Source organism: Sinocyclocheilus anshuiensis, unplaced genomic scaffold (assembly GCF_001515605.1).
Source record: "Sinocyclocheilus anshuiensis isolate Anshui unplaced genomic scaffold, SAMN03320099.WGS_v1.1 scaffold1225, whole genome shotgun sequence".
Classification (NCBI taxonomy): Eukaryota; Metazoa; Chordata; class Actinopteri; order Cypriniformes; family Cyprinidae; genus Sinocyclocheilus; species Sinocyclocheilus anshuiensis.
In genome coordinates, this window is record NW_015552623.1 from 18,540 (window position 1) to 46,145 (window position 27,606).

The window sequence follows — 27,606 nt, forward strand, 5'->3', positions numbered from 1 at the left end:
TGGCCTGTGTTAACGGGCGTTTACAGACTTCATATTTTCACATAAATGACATTTTGGAAAACGATTGCATTGCAATGCAGTTTGTGCAAGTCCAGAACAGAAACGAGTTGCTTGCAATAAGACAAAAAACGGCCAGTTGCTGATCACGTAAGTTCCAGGGACAGCTCCTTAAAGGGGTCATATGATGCGATTTAAATTTTTCCTTTCTCTTTGGAGTGTTACAAGCTCTTGGAAAATAATGTGTTTTTTGAACCTTAAACCACATAAACACATTTCATTACACCAAATAAACAAAATAATGTTCTTTTTAGCAACATCATATGACCCCTTTAAGTTGGGCCATCCTATCCTACATGACTGACCTCTCGCTCGCTCGCACCAACAGGAGGAGAGGGGGGTCATGTTACTCTCTACACTGCACTCAACCTGAGGGATTCCTATACGTTCAGTCTTTGAGGAGATATAAAAAACAGCGCATACCGCAGGAACGGTATAACGGAAAATATTAGTGGTTTTGAAACCGTGACATTTTCAAAACGCGTTATACCTTGAAACCGGTTTCAAACCGCGGTATACCTTGAAACCGGTTATTGGCCCATGCCTAGTCTCAGCTTTCAAATGTCATTCTTTTAAGAAATTCAAACAATACAGTTTTGTGGCTCTTTAATGTGTCGTGACAAATCATTGCATTGCCTCAGTTGAAGCAAACTGATGGTCTTTTCATATTTACTTAAAGCACGAAATTAAAAGGTTCTAGGTATCAGTGAACAAAGGAAAAATCTGCTAGAGAAGCATAGAGAGTGACCAACAATACTTTTGGAGAAGCTAAAAAAATTACTGTAGCATAGGCCCCAAGAACAAGGGCAAATTAACATACAAATATATTGTATTAAAATCAGTGAATTGTTTGTACTTTTATTTATTTGTTTGTATACTTGATTTATTATTTATGACGGCTGTTACACTTTTTATTTCCAGTGTTTAAAGAGGTGTGTGTCAAGGCTGCAAAAAGACTTTCCTAAAGACCTCATGCAGTATTTTGATCCAGTTCAGTTGGAAGACAAAGTGACATGTGTGACTAAATGTCATATAGATCAGTGGTTCCCAACCCTGGCCCTGGAGGCACCCCAACACTGCACGTCTTGCATGTCTCCTTAATCAAGCACACCTGATTCAGGTCATCAGCTCATTAGTAGAGACTCCAAGACCTGAAACTGGTGTGTCAGAGAAAGGAGACATGCAAAATGTGCAGTGTTGGGGTGCCTCCAGGACCAGGGTTGGGAACCACTGATATAGATCATCCTCATCCAAAAACATGCAGGAACAGCGGCACCTGTGAAGTTACTAGAAAAGGTCCATCCTGCTTGTATGTACTTTCATTTAACTATATTCTTTAAGATTTTTTTAGTCTTCTCTGACAGAGGCACCTCTTTAGGGGATGTGATGGTTAAAGATCTAGACTGGAAAGGTCTGTCCCCATCATAAGTGTACTGTTACTTTAAATAAGAACATCTGCCAGATGACTAGCTTGAATACAGAAGTATATTTCTGTGTAATCAATGTCAATCAGGATAAAATATTTCATGTGATCAAGAAATATTGGTGCAAGACCAGTCCAAGCGACTGGAATGGTCTAAAAAATGAAACAAAAGCAATAGTAACAAATATGTGCAGATATTTCTCAGAAAATGTAAAACCACTTATAATGCTTTTTTCCTCTAGTTGCCTCCATACTGGCAGCCATAGCAGTAATAACTGTAGCATTTCTGACAGCTTATCTCGTAATAAACAAACAGACGGTGAAGAGGTAATTCATTGCATACATCTTTATCAAACTGTTTCAGTTCAGCAATGTTCACAGGAGGTCTGGTGTCTTGAGATCATGCCAAAGCATTTTAATCAGGTTGAGGTCAGGACTCTGACTTGGCCACTCCAGAAGGCATATTTTCTTCTGCAGAATAATTCACTCCTGTGCTTTGGGTTGTTATCCCATATAGCATCAGTCGACATCTGTCGATCATCAGTGAGTGGACAGATGAACTTCATGTAAAATTGGAAAATTCATGTTTCTGTTGATGACAGCGAGCTGTTCAGTCCCTGTGAACACAAGACCATTGCAGTATCATGTCTGACGGATTTGCAGACAAACATAACAGATTTGTTTCAATGGCCGGAAAAAAGCATCAGAAAATACAGTTTGCTTGGACTCTGCTATTAGTTTGATCATTTTCTAATATCATTTGTCTGTTTAGCTATACCACTGAATATGAGGGCTACGATCCTGCTATTAAATCTGTGTGCGATTGAACATTTCCTGACAGCCCCCCACCTAAAAATCTTTGATTATGTGATCTCTCAGGTTTACTGAAAACAGCATATTCTCTTATTTAAATGTTTATATCGATGTGTATTGGGAAAAAGATGATGTTCTTGCGATAAAATGCATTTTTATGTCTTCCTGTCCATAACGAATTTCTTTGTCATACAGGAATCAGGACATTAAGCAAGAACTAGTCAAAGAATGTTTAGAGGATGACTTTGAGTGGCCACCAAAAAAGAAAACATCATACACAGGTAAATATATTTTCTGCATCATTCAACAATTGTTGCCTGTAGATAGTAACTGAATATTTGTATCATCCACCAAATTATTATTTGCTTTATGCATTTTATGCTAAAATGTTGTTTCAGTAAATAAGATAAAACACTTGATTTTAATCTGAATTACTAAGTAAACACTCAATTATTTTATACCTATAATGCATTCTGAACTATATGGGGAATTAAAGAATTAGACTGACAAATTTAGTGCACTATTTATGGAACAGAGAGTGATTTTGGATGCAGAATATTATTCCGAACAGCAAAAATATTCTTAAACAACTAAGTAATATCAAAAATGTTAAATGTAGGAATGTCTGCTGAACATTGCACCATTCCTGGCTGTGTGTAGCAGCGTAACTAGAGTAGTGGAAAAGTTTTGTTTCAAGATGCCTGATCATAACACTTTGCAAGGCACATTTCAGTGTGGATTATTTTGTGGTCCTGTGGTGTAAAACAGACTTTGCAAAGAGAGAAGGGTGGGGCAGTTAAACTATATTGAGACCAGACAGTCCGTGTGCGAACAGTTTAATTTCACATGTAAAGATGCACAGTAGCAGAACAAATAAAATAAAAATAAATGATGTGACTTCTTTATTTCTTAAGAGTTTCTAGGCAAGTTAGAAACCCTGTGTTTTCATTTTGATACAATAAGAGCACTGTGGGCTGATCTAAAATAAAGCTACGCTGTGTATAAAATACTTTTTTTCCTCACATAATCTACTTTTCCTGTTTAACAAGTCTCTGATTAGTCAACATACCTCTTTTATATTCTCAGCTGACAGATATGATAATCCGGTATACTCACCGGAAGGGATACATAAGCAGGGAAGTTTCGAAATATATAAACCAGATTTATCTTCGGATCGATCTTACACCCAGAAACTCTCACCTGAACCTGATATTCATCTCCGGTATCTTCAGAGGGATCAGTCTGTGAGTACTGAGAGGATATATACCAGGGGTGGCGAACTCCGGTCCTGGAGAGCCGCAGCCCTGCAGAGTTCAGCTCCAACCCTAATTAAAACTGACCTGCCTGTAGCTTCCTAGTAACCCTTCAGACCTTGATTAGCTTGTTCAGGTGTGTTTGATTAGGGTTGAAGCAAAACTCTGCAGGGCTGCGGCTCTCCAGGACTGACGTTCGCCACCCCTGATATATACACAGATATACACTCAGCAACATATGTTGTTCTTGCAAACAGTATTTCTACTCTCAACAATAGCTTTGATCTGGTTGATAAAGGACACATTTTAATTATTGAGCCCTTTTACTACACTACGTATTTCCATATGAAGGTACCTGTTACAAAATAGCCAATGTTTTTTACAGTTACATTCCTTGGAATGGAATAGAAGTATTTTAACATCATTACCGTCATGTTCTTTGATAATTACACATTATTTGTTTTGCTCATAACAGATGAGAGTGGACAGACCTCAGATCCGGACATCTTTTGATATTTAAGTGTGATATTCTAAGTGCATAGAAACACAAGCAGGATGGCTATGTATGACATATTGAATGTATCTGTAGCTTTTTTCTTTAAAAATATTTAGTCTTTATGTAACAAAACTCAAATCAGTTGTGAGAGAGTTCTATTTATACCATAAAATCTACTATTGTAGTACAATTGTTCATATTTTCTGTATCTCATTTTTACAGGCTTTACTTTATATTAGTGCTACTTCATGTTTTATTATTGTTAGTCTTAATGTCACATTGCATCAATATACATTTTTTTTTTTATTACATATTAACCACAAATTATTTATTTTATTACCATTACACTTAAGATGTTGTTTGTAAATTAGCACTTGCTTATGTTAATTTAATAATAAATTATCTATATTCTCAATTGCTTTAGTTGTCGTCTTTTTCACTGTAAATTCACTCAAAATTCAACCAAATACATTTTTTTCGGTTGCACTTTATTTTACAGTACGTGCACTTACATGTACTTACAGTGTACTGAAAGTACTGGTAATATAAGGTTACTACACAGGGTAGGGTTAAGTTTAGGGGTAGTTTCAGGGTTAGTACCTACTTATTACCTAGTTATTGTAATTACTATAAGTACATCGTGCGTACACAAGTAACAGGACTGTAAAATAAAGTGCCTTTTTTTCTATTCACAGGCATGTAACACTCTTTGTCCTTCTTGCAAGAGCACAGCTCATGGGGCTTCCTTACTGTATATTCTACTGCTCAGTTTTGTATTCTTTTAAAATTACATTTAGTTACATCATTCTCTACAAGTCCCCCCACCACTTATGTATTTGATTTTACAACCTAGTGTTTCACAAAGGGAGTTGCTTTATCTCAGATATCTTATCATCAGCCGCATGACAAACAGTGTGAGGGATGGTGAGATACACAGGTCATGTTGGGTGGGAAGCCACACATCGAACAGATAATCAGGAAAAATAAACTTATAATTGGTAAATGATAATTGAGAAATGTTGCAAATGGTATCATGTGGTGCATTGGTCATCATGTAAACATATTACTCGCTTGTGTAATGCTACTCAATCGAAAATGTAATGGGGTCCTTAACCCAGTGTTTCCCAACCCTTGTTCCTGAAGGCAAAATAGGCTACTGTACACATTTTGGATTTTACTCAACCATTTCAGGGCTGCATTTCCCAAAAGTTAATCGTAGCATTGGTGACAATGGTTCTACGATCAATTTAGGCTTACGATGCTTTTGGGAAACGCAGCCCAGGTCTTGGACACTCTACTAACTATAGAGTTTAATCGTAGCATTGGTGACAATGGTTCTACGATCAATTTAGGCTTACGATGCTTTTGGGAAACGCAGCCCTGAAATGGTTGAGTAAAATCCAAAATGTGTACAGTAGCCTATTTTGCCTTCAGGAACAAGGGTTGGGAAACACTGGGTTAAGGACCGCTATAATAAAGCATTACCTTTTCGAATGAGTAGCATTACACAAGCGAGTAATATGTTTACATGATGAGTCCTGTTGCACCACATGACAACTTTGGAACCAAAAGAGCCTCTGAATCTTTGAATTAAGCTCTACAAGAATCCTTGCATCCAGTTTAGTTTACCTTGGGAAGTACTTTTTTCTCAACAGCACCAGACTGGTGATAATATACAAATAGCAAAATAAGGCTGTACATTTACATTTCCTCACAATTTTAATATGTAGACACTTGGTTTAGTATTTAATTACATTCATTTTTTATGTCTTGGTTATTTTTATAACAAACTTGTTTTAACAGAATCATCATTCTGAAATATCAACACAAGTTTAGTGAAACAATATTAATAATTTATACGCACACATTGTCCAAACAAAAGACAGAAACAACATCCGAACCTGTAACAAAGTAAATGTAATAATGTTAATTAGGCTGAACCTCTTCAGAATTCAACTGAGACTGGCTAAGCATATCATTTCTCAGAATCCAGGGACGATCTTTTCAGCAAAGCTACTGGAACTAACAAAGGATTGAGAGGACAGGTGCCAGCTGTGGCCCAGTCTTTTTTGTCCTTTGCTGGTTCTGTGAAAGATGACTCACTGGAGGGCTCTTTAGTGGATCCCACAGTAGTCCTGAGATTCTGTGTTAATGCAGTCGAATCAGCTGCATTAGCCTGTTGGATGTCCCTGTCAGTGTTTGAAGAGGAAGCTGGCATTTTTGCAGGTTGGGTGAGCTGTGAGTATATCTGGAGAAAATGATGTTGAAGTTCCTTGCAGTCCAGTGAGGGGAGCTCCTCAGGCAAACACATCAGCATATCCAACAGCACTGCGCTCTCTGAGGATGGAATGTGGAAAATATGAGAAAAAAGTAGAGTTCTGTTCACATATCTAAAAAGGGATACTAGTTCACCCAAAATGAAAATTCTGTCATTTACTCACTCTCATGTCATTCCTATATATGAATGACTTGTACGGAAAAATGTTTCAATGTTTATGTAGATAAAGTGAAATCAGAAGGGTCCAAAACAACACTGATCCACATTTGCAAAAAAAAAAAAAACTTATTTTAAAGACAAAGTATCTTTGGGTTCCACAGAATAAAGAACATCATATGACAAGACGGCAAGTAAATAAATTGTCATTTTTGGGTGAACTATGCGTTTAAGTTGATCTAACTTCCACATCCCTGGAACAATGTGTAAAATGCTCATGAAGAGTGTAATTTATTCAAATATTTAATAGAATATTATATGCAAATGTATAATTTAACAATACTTACCCATTGAAGTAAGAGCTGAATTGCAGGTTTTAGAGTCAATGTCACTTAAATATTGATAAATCTTGTCAAAATTCACAACACACTTCAGCGTTATTGGTTTGCATGGGTAATCATGATCTAACAGTTCCGACTGAACTTGATTGTGCTTATTTGGGGAAACTGATGGTGAAACAGGACTGGACACTGCTGGTTCTACTTCTGACTGCAGATGGCTTGGGCTTCTTGTCATCTGTGAGGATCTTGGTGTGGGTGTTTTAGGAGTTTTAGGCACTAGAGGTGAACTGCTTGATGCATTATCCAACTGGCTAAGATGGTCAACAGCATTAGAACTAAAGTCAGGCTGAATAAGAGATGCAACTGAGGGAGAAATGCTGGGATTTGGGCTCATGCCTGAGGCAGAAGGCCGAGAGGGGGTTTTAGGGGACAGGACAGGGTGAAGACTGGAGAAAGCGGGTGTTTGGATGATGGGGTGTGGAGGTTCAGAGTGCATCAGGCCACAGGGCTCAACGGCAGCAATCACAAGCATCTGATGACAAAGTGAAAACAAACAGAAATTTGATCTGCTTGATAAAGACAATAAAATAAGTCAAATACTGTACACTGTAAGTGACTGACAAGTGTTATGTACTTTGCTCTCTAGGTGTGCTATACATAGAAGTCATAAATAAGTATCATAAGAGAATGACCGAATCAGTTGCTGAAATTACATACTTATGGTGCAAGAATAAGCATCAATGTATCATGTACCAGAAGTAAGTAAATATAACCTCATTGTCAAATACAAAGATTATCCATCACAATTTTTCCACTTCCATGTAGTGACTGTTCTAGCATCTTCAGTCAAACTCAAAACTAGTTTGAATTTTTGTGCAGTCAGACCAGTGTTGGGTAAGTTCCTCTAAAAAAGTAATTAATTACTAGTTACTAATTACATCTTCAACAGTGTAATTAGATTACTGTACAAATTACTCTCTCCAACAAGTATTTAATTACGTATTATTAATTACTTTCTAAATCCTATATCAACCTTGATAAGTTAACGTTACAAGGATAGACATGAAATGGTTCTTTTAATTCTTTCAAGTAACTACATAAATTATTCTGGTCACACTTTAGATTAGGGTCCATTTCTATTTCAACTATTAACTATGACTTTTGCCTTAAAATACTCCTAATTACGGCTTATTAATACTTAGTATAGTAGTTGTTAAGTTTAAGAATTGGGTAGGATTTAGAATAAGATCTTGCAGATCTTGCTTTTTAAGTAATAATAAACAGCCAATATCCCAGTAGTATTCATGCTAATAACCAACTAGTTAATAATGAGAATTGGACACTAAAGTGTTACCAATATTCTTATTAACGTACCAAAGAATTTAAAGTGAGAAGGGTACATAAAAAGCATGCATTTACATTTACATTTAGTCATTTAGCAGACGCTTTTATCCAGTGACTTACAAATGAGGACAATAGAAGCAATCAAAACTAACAAAAGAGCAACAATACCTATCTGAGAGGTAAGACTCAAACCACTGGAGTGCGGTTCCCGAGATGACATTTTCCAATTTTAATCTATTTAAAGGCGCAATAGGAGATCTTGGAAAATGCTAACTTTAGCCTGATAGCACTGAAAGCGAATGTCCCAACGTCCCACCCTCCCTGCAATCACCGTCCAAAGCCACGCCCCCTGAACGCATATACGCTCACAGACCAGAATACCAGAGACAACATTACTACAATAGGCTACATCAGCGGTTCCCAATTCCAGCCCATGTTCCGAAGTGAAGTAAACTTCAACGTATTTCCCCCTCTCAGTGAGGAGGGAGCAATGAACACTGTGTAGGGATCATATCGATCGGAACACAGTTCATGCACGTAGCTCACTTCTAACGAGCTGGTTATCTGAAACGGGTGTTTTAACTAACTAAGCGAGACATTCAAAATATGCAGAGCGGGGGGCATGCGGACTGGATTAATCGCTGGGCTACATCATGCATCATTCACCGGTGAGAAAACTTTAAAAGTACTACAATACCAGGAAGGAAGATCGGGTTGTTGATGTTTGCCTGCCATCTACGCCTTCCACAGAATATATAAATACAGATGGATACATTTAGCCCACTTAACTTAATGATTGATTATCGGGATGTGAAGAGACTTTCAACCAGCATAACAAAAAATTTTTCTGAAGACAATCACCTATTACACCTTTAAGTATCATATTTGAATGTCCATGGTCCTCTGACATTGGTTATCATATGACATGCAGGTAAACACATATTTCATTTTTTTACTAAGTGTTTTATTTTGATTGATTTTATAATGACATATTTCAATTTAACTTGATTTAATTCGATTTTTTTTTTTTTTAAACCCCCTGGAGTTCCTTCACAAAATCCACTATTGTATTGTATTGTATATAAATGTTCTACAGTCGATACACAGTATTAAGTTCAATTACATAAGAATTAACTGTAATTAAATTACAGAAAAAATAAGAGTAATCCCTTACTTTACTTTTTCACGGGAAAAAGGTAATTAAATTACAGTAACTAATTACTTAGTAACTAATTACACCCAACACTGAGTCAGACTAAGGCTGAGAAGTTATTGAGGTGAACCTGTACAGTTCTTGGTGTGGTGTCTGGTGTAATTTCTCAAATGTCCCATACAGACCTGGGAAAAGGCAGAAGAAATAGTCTTCTCATGGCGTCTAGAGATTTTCTGTACCAGCTCTGCCCACAATTCAATGGGAACTTTAGCTTTGCGCTCCTCTCTCCTCTGACTCTGGGCCTGTAGATACACCTTCTGTAGCACTCGTGACTTCAGGGTCATTATCAGGTGTTCGATCTGAAACCAAACAGTAATAACAATTGCATTACAATGGGCACATCCACATTAGAGATATGTTGGTGTCTTTGATCTTACCTCTTTGAGAGAACGGTGGGGAACTTTCTTTTGAATCTCAGTCAGATCTAATTCCGACTCAAAATTCTGCTGCTGTTTCAAAGCTTGCAAAAAGCTCTGAAAATCTTTGCGATTCCATCCTTTGCAGAGTGATCTGGCATTCACTGTCGGCTCTTCCTCAGTGCTCTTAAGCACAAAGCGTTTTGGTTCAGTTCGCCGACGAAATGGAGGTTTCATAGTTGCAGATTACATAAAAGTAATATCCCATGTACTTGGAAATTGCCTGTTGTATGAAAAAGAAAATGGCCACATTTAACAACAACAAAGCTTAAAAAGGGCTTTTCCTTTGAGGAAAAACTTGGGAGGAGAAATGTTCAACTTTAAAGAAACGTTTAGTGTTTTAGAGATCTAAGTGGTGGAAATTCACCTTAAGTTCTGTAGAATCAAGGTTTATACATGTTTTGATCAGGTGAATTATAGGGATGTCATGAAAGTCTAATTTGGTATGCAGGATGTATCTGAGCAACTACTACAAAACAATTGTTTTAGAAGTGTTGCAGAAATGTGTATGAACATCGAAACAGGTTACAAATGCCTGCCGTCTTAACACACACACTGAATATTTGAACTCACTGAACGGTGAGCAAGAATGCGAAAAAATATGTTGCCTCTTAGAGCTTTCTTAAAGTCACTGCTTATTATCTCAAAAAAAAAAGCACCGATAGCTTCCACACCGTATGACAGATACTTACAAAATAAACTGTAGGACAGCGCCGATTTATTCACTTTATTCACACAGCTTCGTTAAGGCAGGATTGCACGGCAGCCATCAAATAGAATTCTTTATAATAAAGTAGATGAGAATTCACCTTTAAACTTCCGTAACACTAGTTTGGTCGCAACCACAACACGCCGATAATACCCGTATCTCGCTACGAGTCACCGAAAGGTTCAAAAACCACGAGACTAAAATGCGTTTGCACAATTCCGATTGCAAAGATCCGTTCTCATTTGTTTTATTCAACATATAGATTCAAAATATAATGTATGAAAATATGTCAGAAAAGACTAATCGTTCGTTAATAGCACTCACTTTCGTTCATATAGTATACAGTCAGCGGTACAAGAGTACGTTTATATTTACTATTGTCGTTTGTTAAACACGCCACTAGAGACCGCTCAACCCTCGCACAAAAGTTAATTTTACTATCACACGCTGTATATTTGTCGGTTGAATTTTTTTTAAAGGGGCAATGAACTGCAAAAATATTTGGAACCTAAATTCAGTCTGTTTTATTTTATTTATTTTTTTCGTATGTAATTTAGCATAATGAGACATTTCTATCGAGATCTGTCAACTCTGATCCGACATTTCATCAGTGCGGTAAAGCACTTCCGCCTGTGTCGGAACATCCACATGTAGACATTTAGGAATCTGTATTTTTCATGAGAACTGTAAATAGTTTATGAAACCGTACACAAGTGCTGCGAACTACTTTGACCTAGTCATCGTCACACATTAAAAAGCATTGGCAGCGGTGGGATTCGAACCCACGCCCCCGAAGAGACTGGAGCCTTAATCCAGCGCCTTAGACCGCTCGGCCACGCTACCCATAGAACTCTACTGTATAGACAATATTTAAAAAACGTTCAATTTCAACGTTCTCCAAAAGTCTCGGGTCTTTCTTACTGCATCTCAGGTTTTATCCAGTGTAGAGGTTTAGTTTTATTTAAAAAAAAAATGAAGGAAGGAAGAACCTATTACCCCAATTGTAGCTAACGTTATTTAGAAGTTTAATCATAGGCCGTTTTTACACCTAGTTTTGTGAACATTTTGAGAACATCTATTTATTTGAATTAACGTTAGTTCAACATGACTCTAAGACCATATCAAGAATGCAGCATTCATGCTGAATTTGTATTTAAGTTATATATGCTATACGCTACACATTCAGCATTAATACACTATTCTTGATACGGTCTGCAGTATCTTTAATCCAACTCCAGCATCATAATCAAAAATAAAGAGTAGACAGATTTAATATAAACAGACGACTATAAGGAAGATAAATGGAATACAAAAGAAAGCATGAAAATTAAAGATACGGTACAGATATGTTGTAGTGGAAATGGGGTCAATTCCGTGATGATTATGACCTCTGCTGGTGATTAAGTGACATGATTTTAGTGGTTGTGTGTATTATTACCGCATGTCTTCCCACAACACTTAGAACTAGGGTTGATGTTCAACTGGGGTTGTTTATGCCAAAACGCAAAGATGTGTACCTTGACATATTTTATTATTTCATAAAATATATAAAAACTTTTAAAAGGAGCATATACGAAAATTTTCTTACATATACTTTCAGATAAATTGTTAGAATATTTGAGAGAGAGAGAGAAAAAACTATTATCTGAATGCAGTTCTTTCATCGAAATGCTTTACTTCATCTTCAATGAAGCCATTCTCCTCTGGTTCCGTGGAACCTGTCCCCACATGCCTTATAACTATAAGACAAAAACAAAGAAACAAAGTCGATCTTCACATTGCATGTCAGTTTAGGAACTGTATTTTTTTTTATGATGAACTGGAACACAGTCATTCTTGCATAAAAATGAAGTAATAAAGTTGAAAGATTTATAAAGTGATTTTAAGACAATCTGATTAAATATTGAACATATAAATATATCACATCATATTTTGCTATTTTATAACCTTAAGAGGATAGATGACTTTTCATTTTACTTACCACTGCTGTCCAAATGTGGTATGACTCAACCCCTGGAATCAGAAGTCCTTTTGTATAATTTGTGTAGTTTAGGATTTACGTAATGGAAGAACATACAAATAATGATAAAGAAGATTGTATTTGATAGCCTTAGTTACCATTCACTTTCATTGCATCCACTCTCTGTTAAACCGACAGTTTATTTATTTACATATTTTTATTTTATTGCTGTGAGAAATGAGAAATTGAGAGAAACTGTCCCCCACTTTTGACAAAATTGCGTTAAATCATTGAAATCTGTTTTTAGAATCCCACATTTAACTAATGTAATTAGTCTCAACTAAACCTTTGTTATATGTCTAAATATTAAAGAAATCTATTGCACTTCTTATTAATAGTTAAAATTGCCCTAAGGGCGATGAAAGGATTTTGCATTATTGTCAGCATGGTCAGAGTATCATTGTTTTGGTTGTGTGGTTTTAGATGTTACAGAGATTTCTTATCTGTCCGCTTTTCCAGTCTGTGTATGTCTAATCTGAAATATATTATGCATTGCATATTTTGTTTCATTGGTGTCAATGACAGTTCTTGTCTTCTGAGTTACATGACATAAGTCATATATTTAATTCATGTTTAATTTATAAACAAAGTAGTTAGCCAAATGGAAAAATAATAAGCCCATATGTGCCTTCATAAAACACAGCACTACATCAGTGGACCTTAAAACAGTGTGTAAGGGGGTTCTTGGTAGTACTGCATGGGATCCACCAATTATTGTATGTGAAAAAAGGCCTTCCTTGTTTCAGCTCTGCCATTGCCTCCTGATCTCCAGTGGTTTTCTGCTCCATTATGGTGGTCATCTCCTCCACCTGCTCCACCTTGATGTTTTCTATCTCTACTGGCTCCACCATCTCCACCTGATCCTCCATAGTCTCTGCCACTGCCCAATCACCCAGGCCCACCACTACTGATCCAGGCCCACTTTTTCTTCATGAACCTGGCCCCCTATCCATCCCCCTTGTCCATCTCCGCTCCACCACCTTCCTGGAATTTTTGTTGGTTTTAAACTGGTGTGTTGTTTGCTCGTCAGGAGCTACCATGTCTGTTTTCAGTTTTGTTCATGTTTTCTTGTCTTTTATTTTGATGTACTGTATTGTTATAATCATGGTTCCTGTCATGTCATATGATTCCTATGCCCCTCATGTGATCTGGTCATGCCCTTCCACTGTTCATAGGTGTGTTCAACTTGAAACGGCACTGCACAAACCGATCTGTGTATGACATCAAAGTACCGCAAGAGCGATTAATTGGTTTTCATTGGTTTATTTTATCAGTCTTGTCATTGTTTCTTTGTCTTGACTACATTTAGGTTTGTCTTGTTTAGTCATTAGTCCTTGTGTATATATAACCTTATTGTTTCTATTGTGCCTTGACTAGCTTTATGTAACCCGCTGATGGTGAGTCTTTGTCAAGGTCAAGTTCATGTTCTAGTCAAATCATCGTTGTGTTAGCTTTGTATTTATTTCTTTATTTCAATAAACTGCACATGGGCTGAACTCTGCTCACCTTCAGCAGACTATATGTTACATAATGTATCCTTTGCAGTGAATGGGTGCCATCAGAATGAGAGTTTAAACAGCTGATAAAAACATCACAATAAGCTTAAGGTTTGTAATACACATCTATCATTAAGATGTTATTAACTTGAAACTATTGCTTCCAGCTAAAATATGGGTCCTTTTTCCATGATATTGCTTTCTCCAGTAGAATTTGTCTCTTCTAAATCAAGAGAGAAATACGCACAGATGGAGGACCATTTAGCCTACAATTGAAAAGTCCCAAACAATTCTAAGTAAATGTGTTGGTGCATTTTGATGTGAGAGGACAATTGTGAGAGATGTTTTTTTCACTGGAGGAATTGTTGGATTATGGATTATGGACTGGTATTTTGGCCAGCAACCAAGGTTTAAAGCAGGGGAGTCAAACTCAGGTACTTGAGGGCCAGGGCCCTGCAGAGTTTAGCTTCAACCCAAATGAAACACACCTGATCCAGCTAATCAAGTCCGTTAGGCTTATTTGAAAACGACATGGTATGTGTCTTGGAGCAGGGCTGTGGCCTTTCAGGAACTGAGTTTGACACTCCTGGTTTAAAGTTAAAACTCCTTAATAATAGATTTGTTTATTAAAAACACACAGCTTTTCACTTCACAAGACATTAATTGATAGACTGAAGTCAGGTGGATTACTTGTGGATTATTGTGATGTTTTTATCAGCTGTTTGAACTATCATTCTGACGGCACCCATTCACTGCAGTGGATCCATTGGTGAGCAAGCGATGTAATCCTACATTTCTCTAAATCTGCGCTGATGAAGAAAAACTCATCTACCTCTTGGATGGCCTGAGGGTGAGAACATTTTCAGCAATTTCAACTGTTTCAACAATTTCAAGTATTCCAGCAAAAGTTCAGCTAAATGTCATATTGTTCCTCCTACTTTAAACTAATTTAATCAAAATATATTATTTAATTGACAAGTATAAGACTTTAAATAAACACATCAATATTGACTATTTTAGTGTCCTTAATGTACTTTAATATACATCGCAACTACATATAATAAATATTTGTATACTTTCCTATATGCAAGCTACTATATATACCAGGCTTAAAATGCGACATCAATTTTTATACAATGTTTAACATGCTCCGTCTTTCCATCCACCACAGGGTCCTTTGACCTGGAAAAGGTCACCAATTTCGATACTTGTGTGAGCACCTGTGTACCATCTCTTTTGTTTATGCAAAGCACATTTACTCAAATTCAGCTGTGTATGTACAGTATCCATTTGCAAAAACCAAGGGAAGCAAAGCATGCACTGAGTCAACAGAGCAGCCCTAGTAGAGTTCGGACACACTGGGAGTGAGAGAGAGAAATGGAGAGAGAGGCAGGCAAAGAGAGAGGAGAGAGAGATCGATCATGATTGGGTGATGTTTAACCCTCTACCGCATGGTGTGGCCATATGGCAACATACTCTTTGTGTTCATTTCCTTGCCACTGTCTCTTTAATTCAGCATATCTATAGGTCTATCATAATGCGTGCGGTAGAGGGTTAAGGGGTTGGCATACCTCTCTGCTCCCTACTGGGGGATGGGGATGGGGATTCTAGGAGGGGTTTCACAGTGACCTCATACTTCATATATTGTAAGTCTGAACCGGCATTTACTAAATATTCTGCCTTCAATCTAACCGCAGTGCAACGAAAGCTTACATCTATTCAGCATCTGTCAATCTGACCTCTGTATCCTTCACAAATCCAACGCACGACGCAGAGGTAAGTGAAATCATCTACCGTGTCCGCTAGAAAGGATTCTGCTTGTGCAGTCTATGTGTGGCAAGGGCTCGACGCCTTCAAACAACCATTGTACTTGGATTTTCGCGTCTTCAAATTGTCATGAACATCACGCATTTGCTGTGTATCGTCTTTCTCACCCTTTTTCGCGTCTCACGGCCATTTTCCACGGCCCAAATTAATACCCCTCAGAGACGAAATTGAAATGAATGAAATGCAAAGAATTTGCCGGAGACCCCCATTATAGGTTTTGTTATATGTTGGCATTCATGTCGAGTAGCCTATTTGCGTTTGTTCTTCTCTGTGCGTGCGACGTTTTTCAATTAATGCCGGATGCCGGTAGTGCAACATTTGTGGAATGATGACAAATTTAGCGCGTAATCCAATAATAACAATGGAACTGTTTTGTAAATAAGTTAGAGGATAAGAAGTCCTGTCTATTGCCTCCCTGCTTGACGTGTCAAAACGTTATGCACAATGCATAAAACAAATGAATTAATTTATATTAGAATTTACTGGCGATTTATTTTAAACTCAAACGAAACATTATATGGATGTATATACAATACGTATTGCACGCTTATAAGAGTAAGATTTCTTAGCAAGGCTTTGTGTTAGATTTTTGCCTTAATTTTGTATTTGGAGTGAGTGGGGGCGGGGCGAATCAATAGGGGTCGTATTGCAGTGATGCTGAGAACACGTTACAGCGTTGACTTTAAAGATGCTAAATGCACCCTTCGTTAAAGACATCATTGTATATCTGTTGTATTTATATCATATTTATAGAAATGTTAATGGCTGACTTTGTAGAATACGTGACGTACATGTTGCAGTCGAATGTAGGCCAATGCGTGATTTTTGATTAACTGATGCAATGTGCTTATGTCCTTCTGTGCCAGTTTTGTACGTTTGTGCCGGTGTGAAGTCGCCACTCGCCAGGCCCATCATAGTTATTTTCCACTGGCACGAATGCCTATGCTGACGCACCATACCTCAGTGTACATGACATAACCACGAGAAGTAGGAGAGACGTATGGCATGGCCTATTATTAATGGACATGGTGTGCAGGCAAGCTACTGCAGTGGTGCGAGGCATGTGCCAGTGTCATGCTTGGCCCATTTAGTGGTGCTACTTTTGGTTTTTAATGTGGCTCCACATACTGCAGTCCTGCATTTAATGAGCACAATTTAAGTTCATTGCATACACACACTTCTGTGCTTTTCTAGTATGTCTAGAAGAGATGTATGTAGTCCTGATGGTCTGAATTTGACGGAACCCATTTTTATCTGTCAAGAATAATGTTTTAAGCATGCAAATTGTTTTTGTTCATTATGATGTTGTCAAGAATGATTGATGAATGCAGGGATAATTTACCCACAAATGAAAATTCGGTCATAATCTACTCTAATGTTGTTCCAAACCTGTCATGTTGTAATGTTGTTTTTTCCGTGGATTTTTAAAGAATCTTTACACAGCTGTTTTCCATCCATTCATAGTAACCGTGGGTGTCATGCTCCAAAAAAGGACAAAACCCTACCATAAAAATAGTTTGTATGCCTTGTGTCATGTGATAGCTTTGTGTGAGGTTACCCCTAACGCTAACCTTGCGGCAGGTTGGAAGTCACTGATGCCGAAATGCAGTTGGTTCTAATATGTCTTGTAAAGTGCATGTAATGCGCCAGTTCAAATATGCAGGATGGAAATCAAATCAAAGCAGTCAAATGTCTCTGAATATAGCTTATGAGTCATATGGGCTGCTGTTTTTGGTTCTATGAACTAAATGAACTATGAACTGGCATTGTATCAAAAAGAGCTGTGTGAAAATTCTTCAGAATTACTCCTTTTGTGTTCCGCAAAACAAAATAACACATACAGGCTTGGAACGACATGAGAGAGAATAAATAATGACAGAAGTTTTCTTTTTGGGTGAACTATTCTGTTCTGTATTTTTAGAATGCTGTTATGCACCTTTCTCTTCACATATTCACACAGAGCTTGCTGTATGTGTTGACTCCACTTATGTTATCATGCACATGTGACAGGACAGAACTAGCCACTGACCTAAATGTGTGCTCCATATTAAGACAGTTTATACACCAGATCGAGACTGCATGAATGAACTTATTTAATAGGATTGAGTCTCTAGTACATCGTGCATAGGTTGATTTGCATTTAACACTTATGTATTGGTTGCTTTCTAAATCTATATGTTAAACATCTTTCTTGCTGAATTGCATTGAAGGCATTTAAAATCTTAATATTATGAAAGCAAGCAACATTATTTTTCAAGGTTATCCTCTGAGCTCCCATAATCTGGTCTAATGAATTTATATAAACAAATCGATGGGAGGGGAACCTAATGCATTGCAATGTATTGTCCTCTAGATAAAGATAGATTGAGACAGAAGGGAACATAAAATGAGACAAGAATTAATTAATTATATGATGCAAGAAAATGGATGGCCCAGTATATTTGATCAAATCCAGTATTATTTTCTATTATCATATTTTTTTATTCATATTATGTTTGATGCTCAGGTGAATGCATGATGTTCTTATTCAAAGCGAAGGGCTGGTAAAAAGGATAAATGTTTTCTTTGAATAGGATTTTATCTGTTCAGATTATGTAAATGTTCCACAATAAGCTTGTAGAGAGAACAGAGACATTCTGTAACCTTCCTTAAAGATATATTCATTTACGTCCTTTTGACTTTCTTAGTACGCCAGCCTCCTTTTGATGGTCATATTCTTTGTGAAATTTATGTGAAGTTCCTTATTCTCCCCCAATTCATTTTCACACCCATATCCATATTACATATGGTTATTTTTATACAGTGACTGACATATTTTTTCATAATATGCTGTTAAGATGCAAAACAGCTATAACATTTTGCCTGACTTGTTAAAACTGACAAAGGCATTGGGCATACAGTAAAACACAGTGTGCAGTGAAAAATAAACTCAGGTCTACAATGAGTGCAAGCTCAATCAGACTGAACCTGTTCTTTCCATAGAAGCCCAGTATTTAGAAGTACCAAATTTCTGGTCAAGTCAGACACTACACCATCAAATCATTGTTAAAGATTGTAGGGGTTGTCCAAAGTTGTCTATACTTACAGCTGTGCAGTGTGCAATAATCTCATGAGAGCCACCTTGACCATAGCAGTATCACAGTTTGAACAGAAAGTGAGAGCAGGTGTTAACTGGGTAATAATCACTTCTTGGTTGTGGTAATTTAAGTAAGCAGTCATTTAACAGACACTCAAAGCAATGCTCAGTATACATTTATTAAAAAGATAATCCCCCCTGGAGTAATCAGGGTTAAGTGCTTCCCTACGGTCCATATATCACTCTTTGCGATGACTGAACTTAAAACCTTTTGACATTACCAGCCCAGATCTATAACCACAGAACCGGGGCATGGGAAGTGTCTCGTACAGTATAGAGCAGTGGTAGCAACACCAATGTCGTGGGTTCCAGGGAATGCATGCATTGATATAATGTATACTCTAAATACATTCTATAAGTGGCTTTGGATAAAAGTGTCCGCTAATTTCAAAAAGATTAATACAAAGGGAAGATTCCACAAATATTGTGGTCAGGTTCTCTGAAGAAGTGTTGTTATCTCTAGTGAGCAGTTAGCTGTAAATCATACAGTACGGAGAACTTTATTAGTTGACTACATCTACATAGTCTTCATCACCTGGGTTGTCATGATCTACTCAACAATGTGGTTATTTTCTTGACTTCATATTTTGTTTTACCCCAAGCATGTTTAAAGTACCCTTTTGCCTTCTGATGTTATACATTTTCACATTCATTCTCTCCTTCAATGTGACGTAATTGTAATAACTCTGCCTGAGGCAACTTTAAAGTCTATCCCATGGAGAAATGACAAGTCCTGTGATATAACAGCAGAGAAGGATTTTTTTTTTTTTGCATTTATGTAACACATCTCGTTTGAAGATGTCATGCACAATATCTGCAGGTTCACAAACACTAATTAACACATTGGTGCTAACGCCCAAAGAGTTATAGTTATATAAGGTTTGAGTATATTTTCGTGCATCTTTAAAGAAACCAAAAAAAATAAATACATTTTAAAAAGGATTGTTTGGACCTCATTAAGGGACTGTTATAGCCTCACAGATTGCACTAACCTGATGGAATTTGCTAATTGGTGCTTTGATATTTTGTTCTCTTATTTTGAGAGCTAAATTAATTTGGGGTTAATAAGGGTTACCCAGACATAGACAGGGCATGACTTAGGTTAGGGAAACTAGGGGAAGACATCGATTCAGCCCAATGGAAATATCAGTTTATGCAAACTATCCCATTATAAATTGAAGGACAAATGAAAGACTACGAGAGACAGTCACATGGAAATTTGGAAATCGAATATCGCATAGCAATTGGCAAATGAACCATGAATGAATAGATTTTGTGACAGCCTCACAAAGTCCTGCCCAATACATGTTTGCCAAACCCAAATAAGCTTTCAGACACTGAGGGTTTTCCCATTACAGAAGTGCATCAATGGAAAAGTACCAGGGCTTTCTCAACCGGTACGGGCCCAAGGGGGTGCAAACAATGTTTGCTCTGTGACTTGTTCGCGGTGTTGCTCCCACTGCATGGATTTTCAGCCTTTCAATCCCCCGACACTCACTAGCCATGTATGCGTGCCTGCACACATCTGCCTACCCATCCGCTTCACCTTCCCCTGGACGTCTCGCACCATTATTTCCCAAGTCCTTTCAAAAAATGTTTTTATTTTCCACTGGGAACCAGGGCAGTGCTGCTCAGTGAGAATTAAAAAAAGGATTAAGGGTTCTGGCAATAGGAGGTGGACATGTCTGTGTATGTGCGTTGGCTGTCTCGCATTTGGGCACGGTTACAAGTTGCCGCTATTGATGCCAACCTGCTGGCATGTTGGCACGGGAAGATAAACACTGCGACATAGGCACAAACCTTGCATAGTGAGCTGATAACGACCCTCACACGATTCGTTTCGTAAGGTGTTATCTTGACATCCTAGAAATGTAAAAAGCAGGAAACAAAATGTACAAAGGGAGAAGGTAAAATGTCGCATGGAAGCTCTTTTTGGGTCACAGATCATAGAAGTTGAAATCTCATTGTAATCTCTTTCCATGGTTGACCGTGTCCAACCGCAGCTCTAAGGATGAAGATTGAAAACAGCCTGCCCTGCTCTCAACTCCCTGAGGCCCCTCCTCAGACCGGGCTGCATTTTACAGTGGCGACGGAGGAGGACTTTGATGACATCATGGCCATGAGCAAGGATATCTATGGCGGCCTGGACTATCTGCCCTCCCGCTATCAAGCCTGGCTGCAAGAGAGCAACCGCACTGTCATTTTGGCTCGCAAGCAAGGCAAAGTGGTAAGAAAGCGGATATGAGGAGCTTATTGCAGTGCATGTTCCATCCTCAGAGGTTTAAAGGAATAGTTCACCAAAAATGAAAATCATTTACTCATTCTAATGTCATTCAAGTCCATGTGACTTTATTTTGGGCAAAACATATAAAGAACATACAGGTACATACAGGAATTCTAAGATGATAAACATTTCACCAAAACATGAAAATATCTCATTACACTTGCTGCTAAAACATCATGCAAAAGAGCAAAGACACCACACTGGCTTAGGAACACTCTTTACATAAACCAAATCGCACCTAATAATAATAATAATTCTAATAATGATTTATTAGAACTTACATTTTTAATTTATAATAAATGTCATAGATAAAATATTTGTATATTTATAATAATTTCTATATTTTTATAAAAATAAAGATAAATATATTACTTTTGTACTAATACATTTGTACAGCAAAATAAAAAGTAATATTTAGGTTTATTTATTAATTTATATTCACAGCTAATATTTATGTCTTAATTTCTTTACTTTCAAGGGTAAACCATCAAGCCTTTATTTTGGCAGACAACTGTTGAGAGACTTTTAAGTTTCTGTTTTTAGTTGAAAGCAGGTTGATCATTACAAATTGATCGAAATGCCAAGCATTTTGGAAATTTTGCGAATGCGAAAATGAAGTGAACCTGGTGCACATTGTGTTCTCAGATGCACATAATACGTGACAAACTCGCAGCGTGTGCAGAGATGGAGTTCACGTGAAGCAGCATTTATTGTGGCTCTGAGACATCGAAAATATCAGATCATGAATGAACACAATTCTACAGTTCACTGGGAAACATGCAGAGCATCAGACTATGTTTTTTTTAATTACATCACAGCTTTGTGTGATGTGATAAATGCACTAAGCCATATCACGATTTCAGTTTCATTTTGATTAATTGTGCATCCCAAAATGAAACTGACAGAAATGACAAAAGAGCACCATAAAACTCTCTCTTTCCTCTATTGTAGATATAGCTTGCTTTTTATGCAACTACATTTTCCAGATTGCACTGGAGTCAGTGTGTGTTATCGATGATGGCGAGACCATGCTGGTGGAAGGGCTTCGTGTTGCCCCACAGGAGAGGGGGAAAGGTGTGGCAGGGGTACTTCTTCGCTTGTGCTCCCAACTGGTTAAGTCCAAGTACCCCGACGTTAAAGTCAGCAGACTGACAAGAGATGACCAACTGGGGCCAAAAGACTTCCAGAAGTACCGGCTCATCACCAAACAGGTAAGAACCATTTACAATAAAATATTCACATTTGGTTCAGAACTGAAAAAAAAAAACAGCTAAAGCCACATTGTCTTCATTCTGTCACCTAATTCAAATGTGAAGGGAATCCTTCTGGTGCGCTTCCGTGCCGAAGACCTTAAATTACGCCTTGCTGATCTTGGGCCTAATATCACTGTAGCTGGGGAGGGTCTGTCCACCACAAACATCCCGGTCCGTTTGGAGCCAGCAGAGGTGCATCAGCTCTTCCTAAGCGATGTTCTAATGCAGGGTGTCCTTCCCAATGCCACCATCGTTCAAGATTGGCAGCCCTTCAAGCCTCTGCCTAGCAACATGGCCATCCTGCTGAAGAAGGACATTGATTGGATGGTTGACGATGCCAGGCGCCCAACCATGGCCAGCTTGTGCACCTTCCCGTTCCGTGTGCCAATCGGTGATGACTGGTACTATCTCAACATCGACATGTTTGGTAAAGACCTGACGCTGGCCATACAACAGCTGCTGTGCCACCTGAGGTGCCACACTGGCACTCTGAAGGGTTACGTCATGTGTCAGGTGTTCCTGGAGCCTGCGCTGTGGAAGCCCATGGCTGATTTCTTTAGGGAGTCCCTTAAAGTGGAGCTGGTGAAGGAGTACACAGAGCAGTGCGTCGTGGAGTCTGATGTCGTTTAGTCGAGGAGCCTCAGAAACACCTTCCCTTAAAATTAGACACCAAACCTATATTAAAGAGAGGAAATTTAACATCTCCCTCAAACATGGCACCTAAAAGAAAAAACACCTTATATATCTACTCTAAAGGGACGAAAAAACTTCATCTCTATTCCGCTTAATAAAAACGCTCTCATAGGATTTAATTTATTTTAACAACAACTAATTCAAATAAAATGCATGTAAGCGAACAAACTAGAATAAATGTAGTAGACGCTTGTTTAGGTTATTTAATTTATTTCCATATGCAGTGCTGTAAACAGTGGCGCTGTGACAGGACAGGGACTGGAAAAGAGGGAAGCAGTTTTAGATGATATAAAATAGGGACCCAAATTGTTCCAGGCCCTTTCATTTGTTGGCATCGCTGACAGTGAAAGCATATTTACTCATGCTGAGTTGAAAAGAAAACTGCACAATCTTTAGGGCACTTTATGAAAAAAAAAAAAAAAGCGATCTCACTTTAGTGTCTGTTGCTTTTTCAGAATGTGGCACTGTAGCTGCTAGAGTGTTTAGAGGAAAAATAAACAACATTTCTGGGACTTTATGACAGGCTGCCCATATGGAGATCGAAATGGTCTTCAAAGGGAATTTTAATTAACTTGAAAATACTAAAAATGTCCACATGGGGTAAATGTAATTTCAGACTGAACACCTTTCTAATACGCTCCTCGAAAAATTAGTAACTCTTCCTCTAAAGGTACTTTGCAGTGCTTTAAACTCGGGATCAAATTATAAATGTCTGGCTAAGAACTTGCTTATACATTTAGATTACAGTCTCAAGTTTTTGCTTTAAGTACTTGAACCTGTTTGCTAAAATGACGTTCTATCAGTATTTGTACCTAACTGTAGAAGTGCAATTTCAATAATACACTGGAATATTGCTAGAAGTACATTGAGTTAGATATGATTAATAACCAATAATGAAACAGACATGTACAATTGTTTTAGATTTATCATTTGATTTTTATTTTAGTTCTAAAATAATTATAAATGGACTATTTGGCAGGATCACATCTAAATACAAAAGACAGGAAATATAAGTGTATATACATATACAAAAATAAATGTTTAAATAAATGTTCTTGTAGTTCATTAAAAAAATGTTTGTTTTAATTTAATTGATACATCACTATGTAGTGATTTTGTTACATCGTATACTTATGATTCAGAAGAAACGTGATCTTAAGGAAATTTGTCCAAATTAGGTGCTCCAATAAAAAAAATAAATAAATAATGATCATCTCTGAAAATCTTACGCTGGCTCTTGTGATTCACCCACGGAATCGGGAAAACAAATGAGGACAATTGGAAACCTGAGCAAAACAAGTTACAACTGCTCATCTCTATGAAGAGTTTTTGAAGTTTTTTAATAGATTTTTTGAAGTTGAAAGACAGACACAATTTATCAGAGGAGAAGAATGGATAAAATCATATAGGACACGTCATCTCCTTCTATTGGCCTGAAGTGAAGAAAGTAAAGTGAGGTATTACCAACATGGAAAAAGAAGAACAGAAAAAGCCTTTAGACATCCTCAGAACCATATTTAGTTCCTTTGCCCCAAACCCAGATTGCAGCGTGCTTTTCCCTGAAGCACTGTGGCAGAATGAGATTCAAATTCGGTTAATTTATGGCTTAATATATACATATGAAAATATATAATGTAATATAACTCATAGTTTAAGCACTCAGAGTCCACCCACAATTTGTTAGACAGATTTGAATCCAAATCTGTATCCACTAAACTAAAGCCAATAATTTCTTTATTCTTTTGACTAATTATGTGTCTAGTTTGACTTCATTTGGTGGACTTATTTTGTGCCCTTGTATGAACTCTCAACATCCACTGACGAAAAGGAGGCCTCCGCTCCTCCTTCATTTGGACAGCTGCATGTGGGACTTGTATTGCGGTCAGTATTTATAAATGGCAAACAGGCAGTCTTTTTTGATTCTGAAAGTCAAGGCATTTTACAGATTATTAACTGTAATTCCAATGACAGTTTATTGCATTTGTATAGGTGTACATATATATAAATTTATATGTTCGTTTGGAAGGGGGGGTGATTTGAAAAGGGAATCTTGGTTCAAGTTCTTTTATGGCTGAAATCTCGAAATCCTTAATGTCTGCTACAAGCTTTCAGAGGAAATCGGTTTCAAACTAGACAAAAGAAACATTAATGCTTCAGTTTCCCATGAAAATGACATCTTCTCAATTGAAATACAGGCCTTCAAAAAGCTACAAATGATGTTAGAGTCAAGAGATGCTATTTTTAATTTGCCTCTAAAGCACTCGTCAAAATGCGACATGATGGATTAGAGACCCAAAATGTGTTTGGTATGTGTTTTCTGTTGTACATAGCACAGTGCATTTAGATTTAAGTGTTATGTATTATGTCGGTTTACCTTAGAGGTGGCAGGTTCCCTAGGTACACTAGCCTCTATATTTAGCTGTTACTTTCTTTTGTGTGACATTTGGTAATCCAGTAATCTTTTAAGACTTTATCTCTTTTATTTATTGTTTCTATCTTTCAGCTCCGCCTTTTAGCACTTTGGATATCTAATTGCCTTTCTGAGTATTTGTGAATTGTGCAGGAGGTTGTAACTCTATATTTTACACAGGTCCTAGTGCCAGGTCCACGAGACTATAAAAGGTTAGAGGCATGTGACCGCCTGATGGTGGAGTGATGTAAAGGATACGTTGCCCCTTGTTTCGCTGGCACGCGAGGAGCGAACTTTAAACCCATTTCTTTGAATTATGAAGTGGCTTTTCACTTTCTTTTTATGGAATGGAAAAATAAGACAGGTTGCAGAGGGAGATGAGAGATGAAGCCGGGGCTATACTAGGAATAGGTGGCGAGGAAAGGACATGTGATCCAGATAGTGTTCCCACTCTAAAAATGAGTAAATGTTCATTTTGTATTGTAAAGACGACAACAGTTAAGACATGGAATTATTTGGAGCGCTGTATTTGTGACAAAAAAGGGAAATTGTCTTTAGCAAGAGAGGCCTTGTATTGGTAATTAGCCTCAACCCACTATTTAGGAGGACAACAGAGATAGACCAGCCCAGAGCAGGATATCTGTACTATCAGACTCAGCACTTAAGTAATACCTTGAGTGCTAAGTCATACGAAAGCAAATATATACTCAGACACTTGTTATCCTGTGTGACTGTGGGCCAGTTAAAGTTTCAGGGCTCGTCTCTGAGTAAGTGAAACTGGATCTCGAGAGTGTCATCTTGCTTAGAACAAGGGTTCATCCCAGACTCCCTTTACCTTCCACCTGATCCCCGTCGGCTTGACACATGGAAAGAGTGAGCAGGAGAGGTTAAAATAAGAAGGCTGGGTTCCAGCCTTGCCCTTTGCCACGCTGCTCTGTACCTATTCCTGATTTTTACGTTATTTCATGGTGGCATCTTTTGTTTTTCCATTTTCCTGACTGCTTTGTAATGTTTATGAAGGGCTTTATGTGTATTCGAATCAGCTGTGTATTGTATGTTTTGTGAACGAGGGGAAAACCACCAGGGAGATTTGTTTTCTTTACTCCAAGTCACTATTCGAACGTTAAAAAAGCTTAACTGAAAGCCTTATCTAGGTGATATCAGTTAAATTGCTGATTTGCACTATCAGAGCTTCAACTCTCTGCTTCTCCCTATGTTGTTTTCCATAGAAAAAAAACATATTGTGTCTATACACAGATGCTTCTGAAATGGCTAAATCACACAGGTATTTTCACCTGTGGTGCACTAAGCTATTTTGTTACATTCAATCTACAAATCTAATGCAGTATTTGGAGGTAAAATTCAACTAGATCCCAGTGCAAATTGTGTTTTATCTCACGCCATGTCAGAATCATCCAACTCCGATTGGATTAACCATTCATCTAGCTGTTCTGATGTGATGCACTTTATACTGTAGATATGTAGATATTCCAAAGCACAGTGGGGATCTTCATAAAACATCAGTGTGGGTTGCTGTAACAGTCATGGTCATTCAGTGGATCGCGCTATATATTTTTTTGTAATCGGAATAGGAGCGTGGGCCTGTCTGCGTAACGCTTTTAAATTCAAGGATATTTTTATTGGTGTGCTCCTGACTTTATAGACGTTAATAAAGCTCCTACTTAATGACCATTGTCTGAATAAGCCTCACTGTACCTGTCTGAAACCGCTGATGGACATATTTATTTACCACTATCAGCAAAGCAGGGACCATGATTTTTACAGACCTCAAGAAGGTGGTGGTTTGAATGTCCATGTCATCCATTCTCTTGATGCAGCAGTGGCTGTTGAGTTTGTTTTCACTCGAGTCTTCCCATTAGCCCTAGATACAAACTGGGTGTCATGTTTTGTGTTTGTGCAGAATATTTGAAAATCTCCTATGATGGGAAACTAATGCTTGTAAATGAGATTTTAAAAAAGAACTCATG

At 37.7% G+C, this 27,606-nt stretch overlaps 2 protein-coding genes, 1 long non-coding RNA gene and 1 other non-coding gene across 5 annotated transcripts; 2 read left to right on the forward strand and 2 right to left on the reverse strand.

Annotated features, from left to right (window-relative positions):
- Positions 1 to 1,245: 1,245 nt before the first annotated feature.
- LOC107666291 (uncharacterized) lies at positions 1,246 to 4,085 on the forward strand. The gene is made up of 3 exons (XR_001631652.1): positions 1,246 to 1,366; positions 2,489 to 2,574; positions 4,022 to 4,085. It is a non-coding gene; the product is annotated as an uncharacterized LOC107666291 (long non-coding RNA).
- A 1,677-nt stretch (positions 4,086 to 5,762) lies between these two features.
- On the reverse strand, positions 5,763 to 10,671 carry LOC107666289 (snRNA-activating protein complex subunit 2-like). Of its 2 annotated transcripts, none has more exons than XM_016457522.1 (5): positions 10,600 to 10,640; positions 9,752 to 10,013; positions 9,500 to 9,673; positions 6,824 to 7,349; positions 5,763 to 6,379 (listed from the first exon to the last, which is right to left on the reverse strand). In XM_016457522.1, the coding sequence occupies exons 2-5, from the start codon at positions 9,965 to 9,967 to the stop codon at positions 6,018 to 6,020; spliced, it is 1,278 nt and encodes a 425-aa protein (XP_016313008.1). In that variant the 5' UTR covers positions 9,968 to 10,013; positions 10,600 to 10,640; the 3' UTR covers positions 5,763 to 6,017. The 2 variants fall into 2 exon arrangements, with proteins under 2 accessions (XP_016313008.1, XP_016313007.1); XM_016457521.1 differs by having other exon boundaries at positions 5,764 to 6,379; positions 10,483 to 10,671.
- A 589-nt stretch (positions 10,672 to 11,260) lies between these two features.
- On the reverse strand, positions 11,261 to 11,342 carry trnal-aag (transfer RNA leucine (anticodon AAG)). Its single transcript has one exon. It is a non-coding gene; the product is annotated as a tRNA-Leu (tRNA).
- Positions 11,343 to 15,652: 4,310 nt separating this feature from the next.
- On the forward strand, positions 15,653 to 27,597 carry LOC107666290 (histidine N-acetyltransferase-like). The gene is made up of 4 exons (XM_016457523.1): positions 15,653 to 15,791; positions 20,982 to 21,205; positions 22,249 to 22,473; positions 22,579 to 27,597. The coding sequence occupies exons 2-4, from the start codon at positions 20,990 to 20,992 to the stop codon at positions 23,143 to 23,145; spliced, it is 1,008 nt and encodes a 335-aa protein (XP_016313009.1). The 5' UTR covers positions 15,653 to 15,791; positions 20,982 to 20,989; the 3' UTR covers positions 23,146 to 27,597.
- Positions 27,598 to 27,606: the final 9 nt, after the last annotated feature.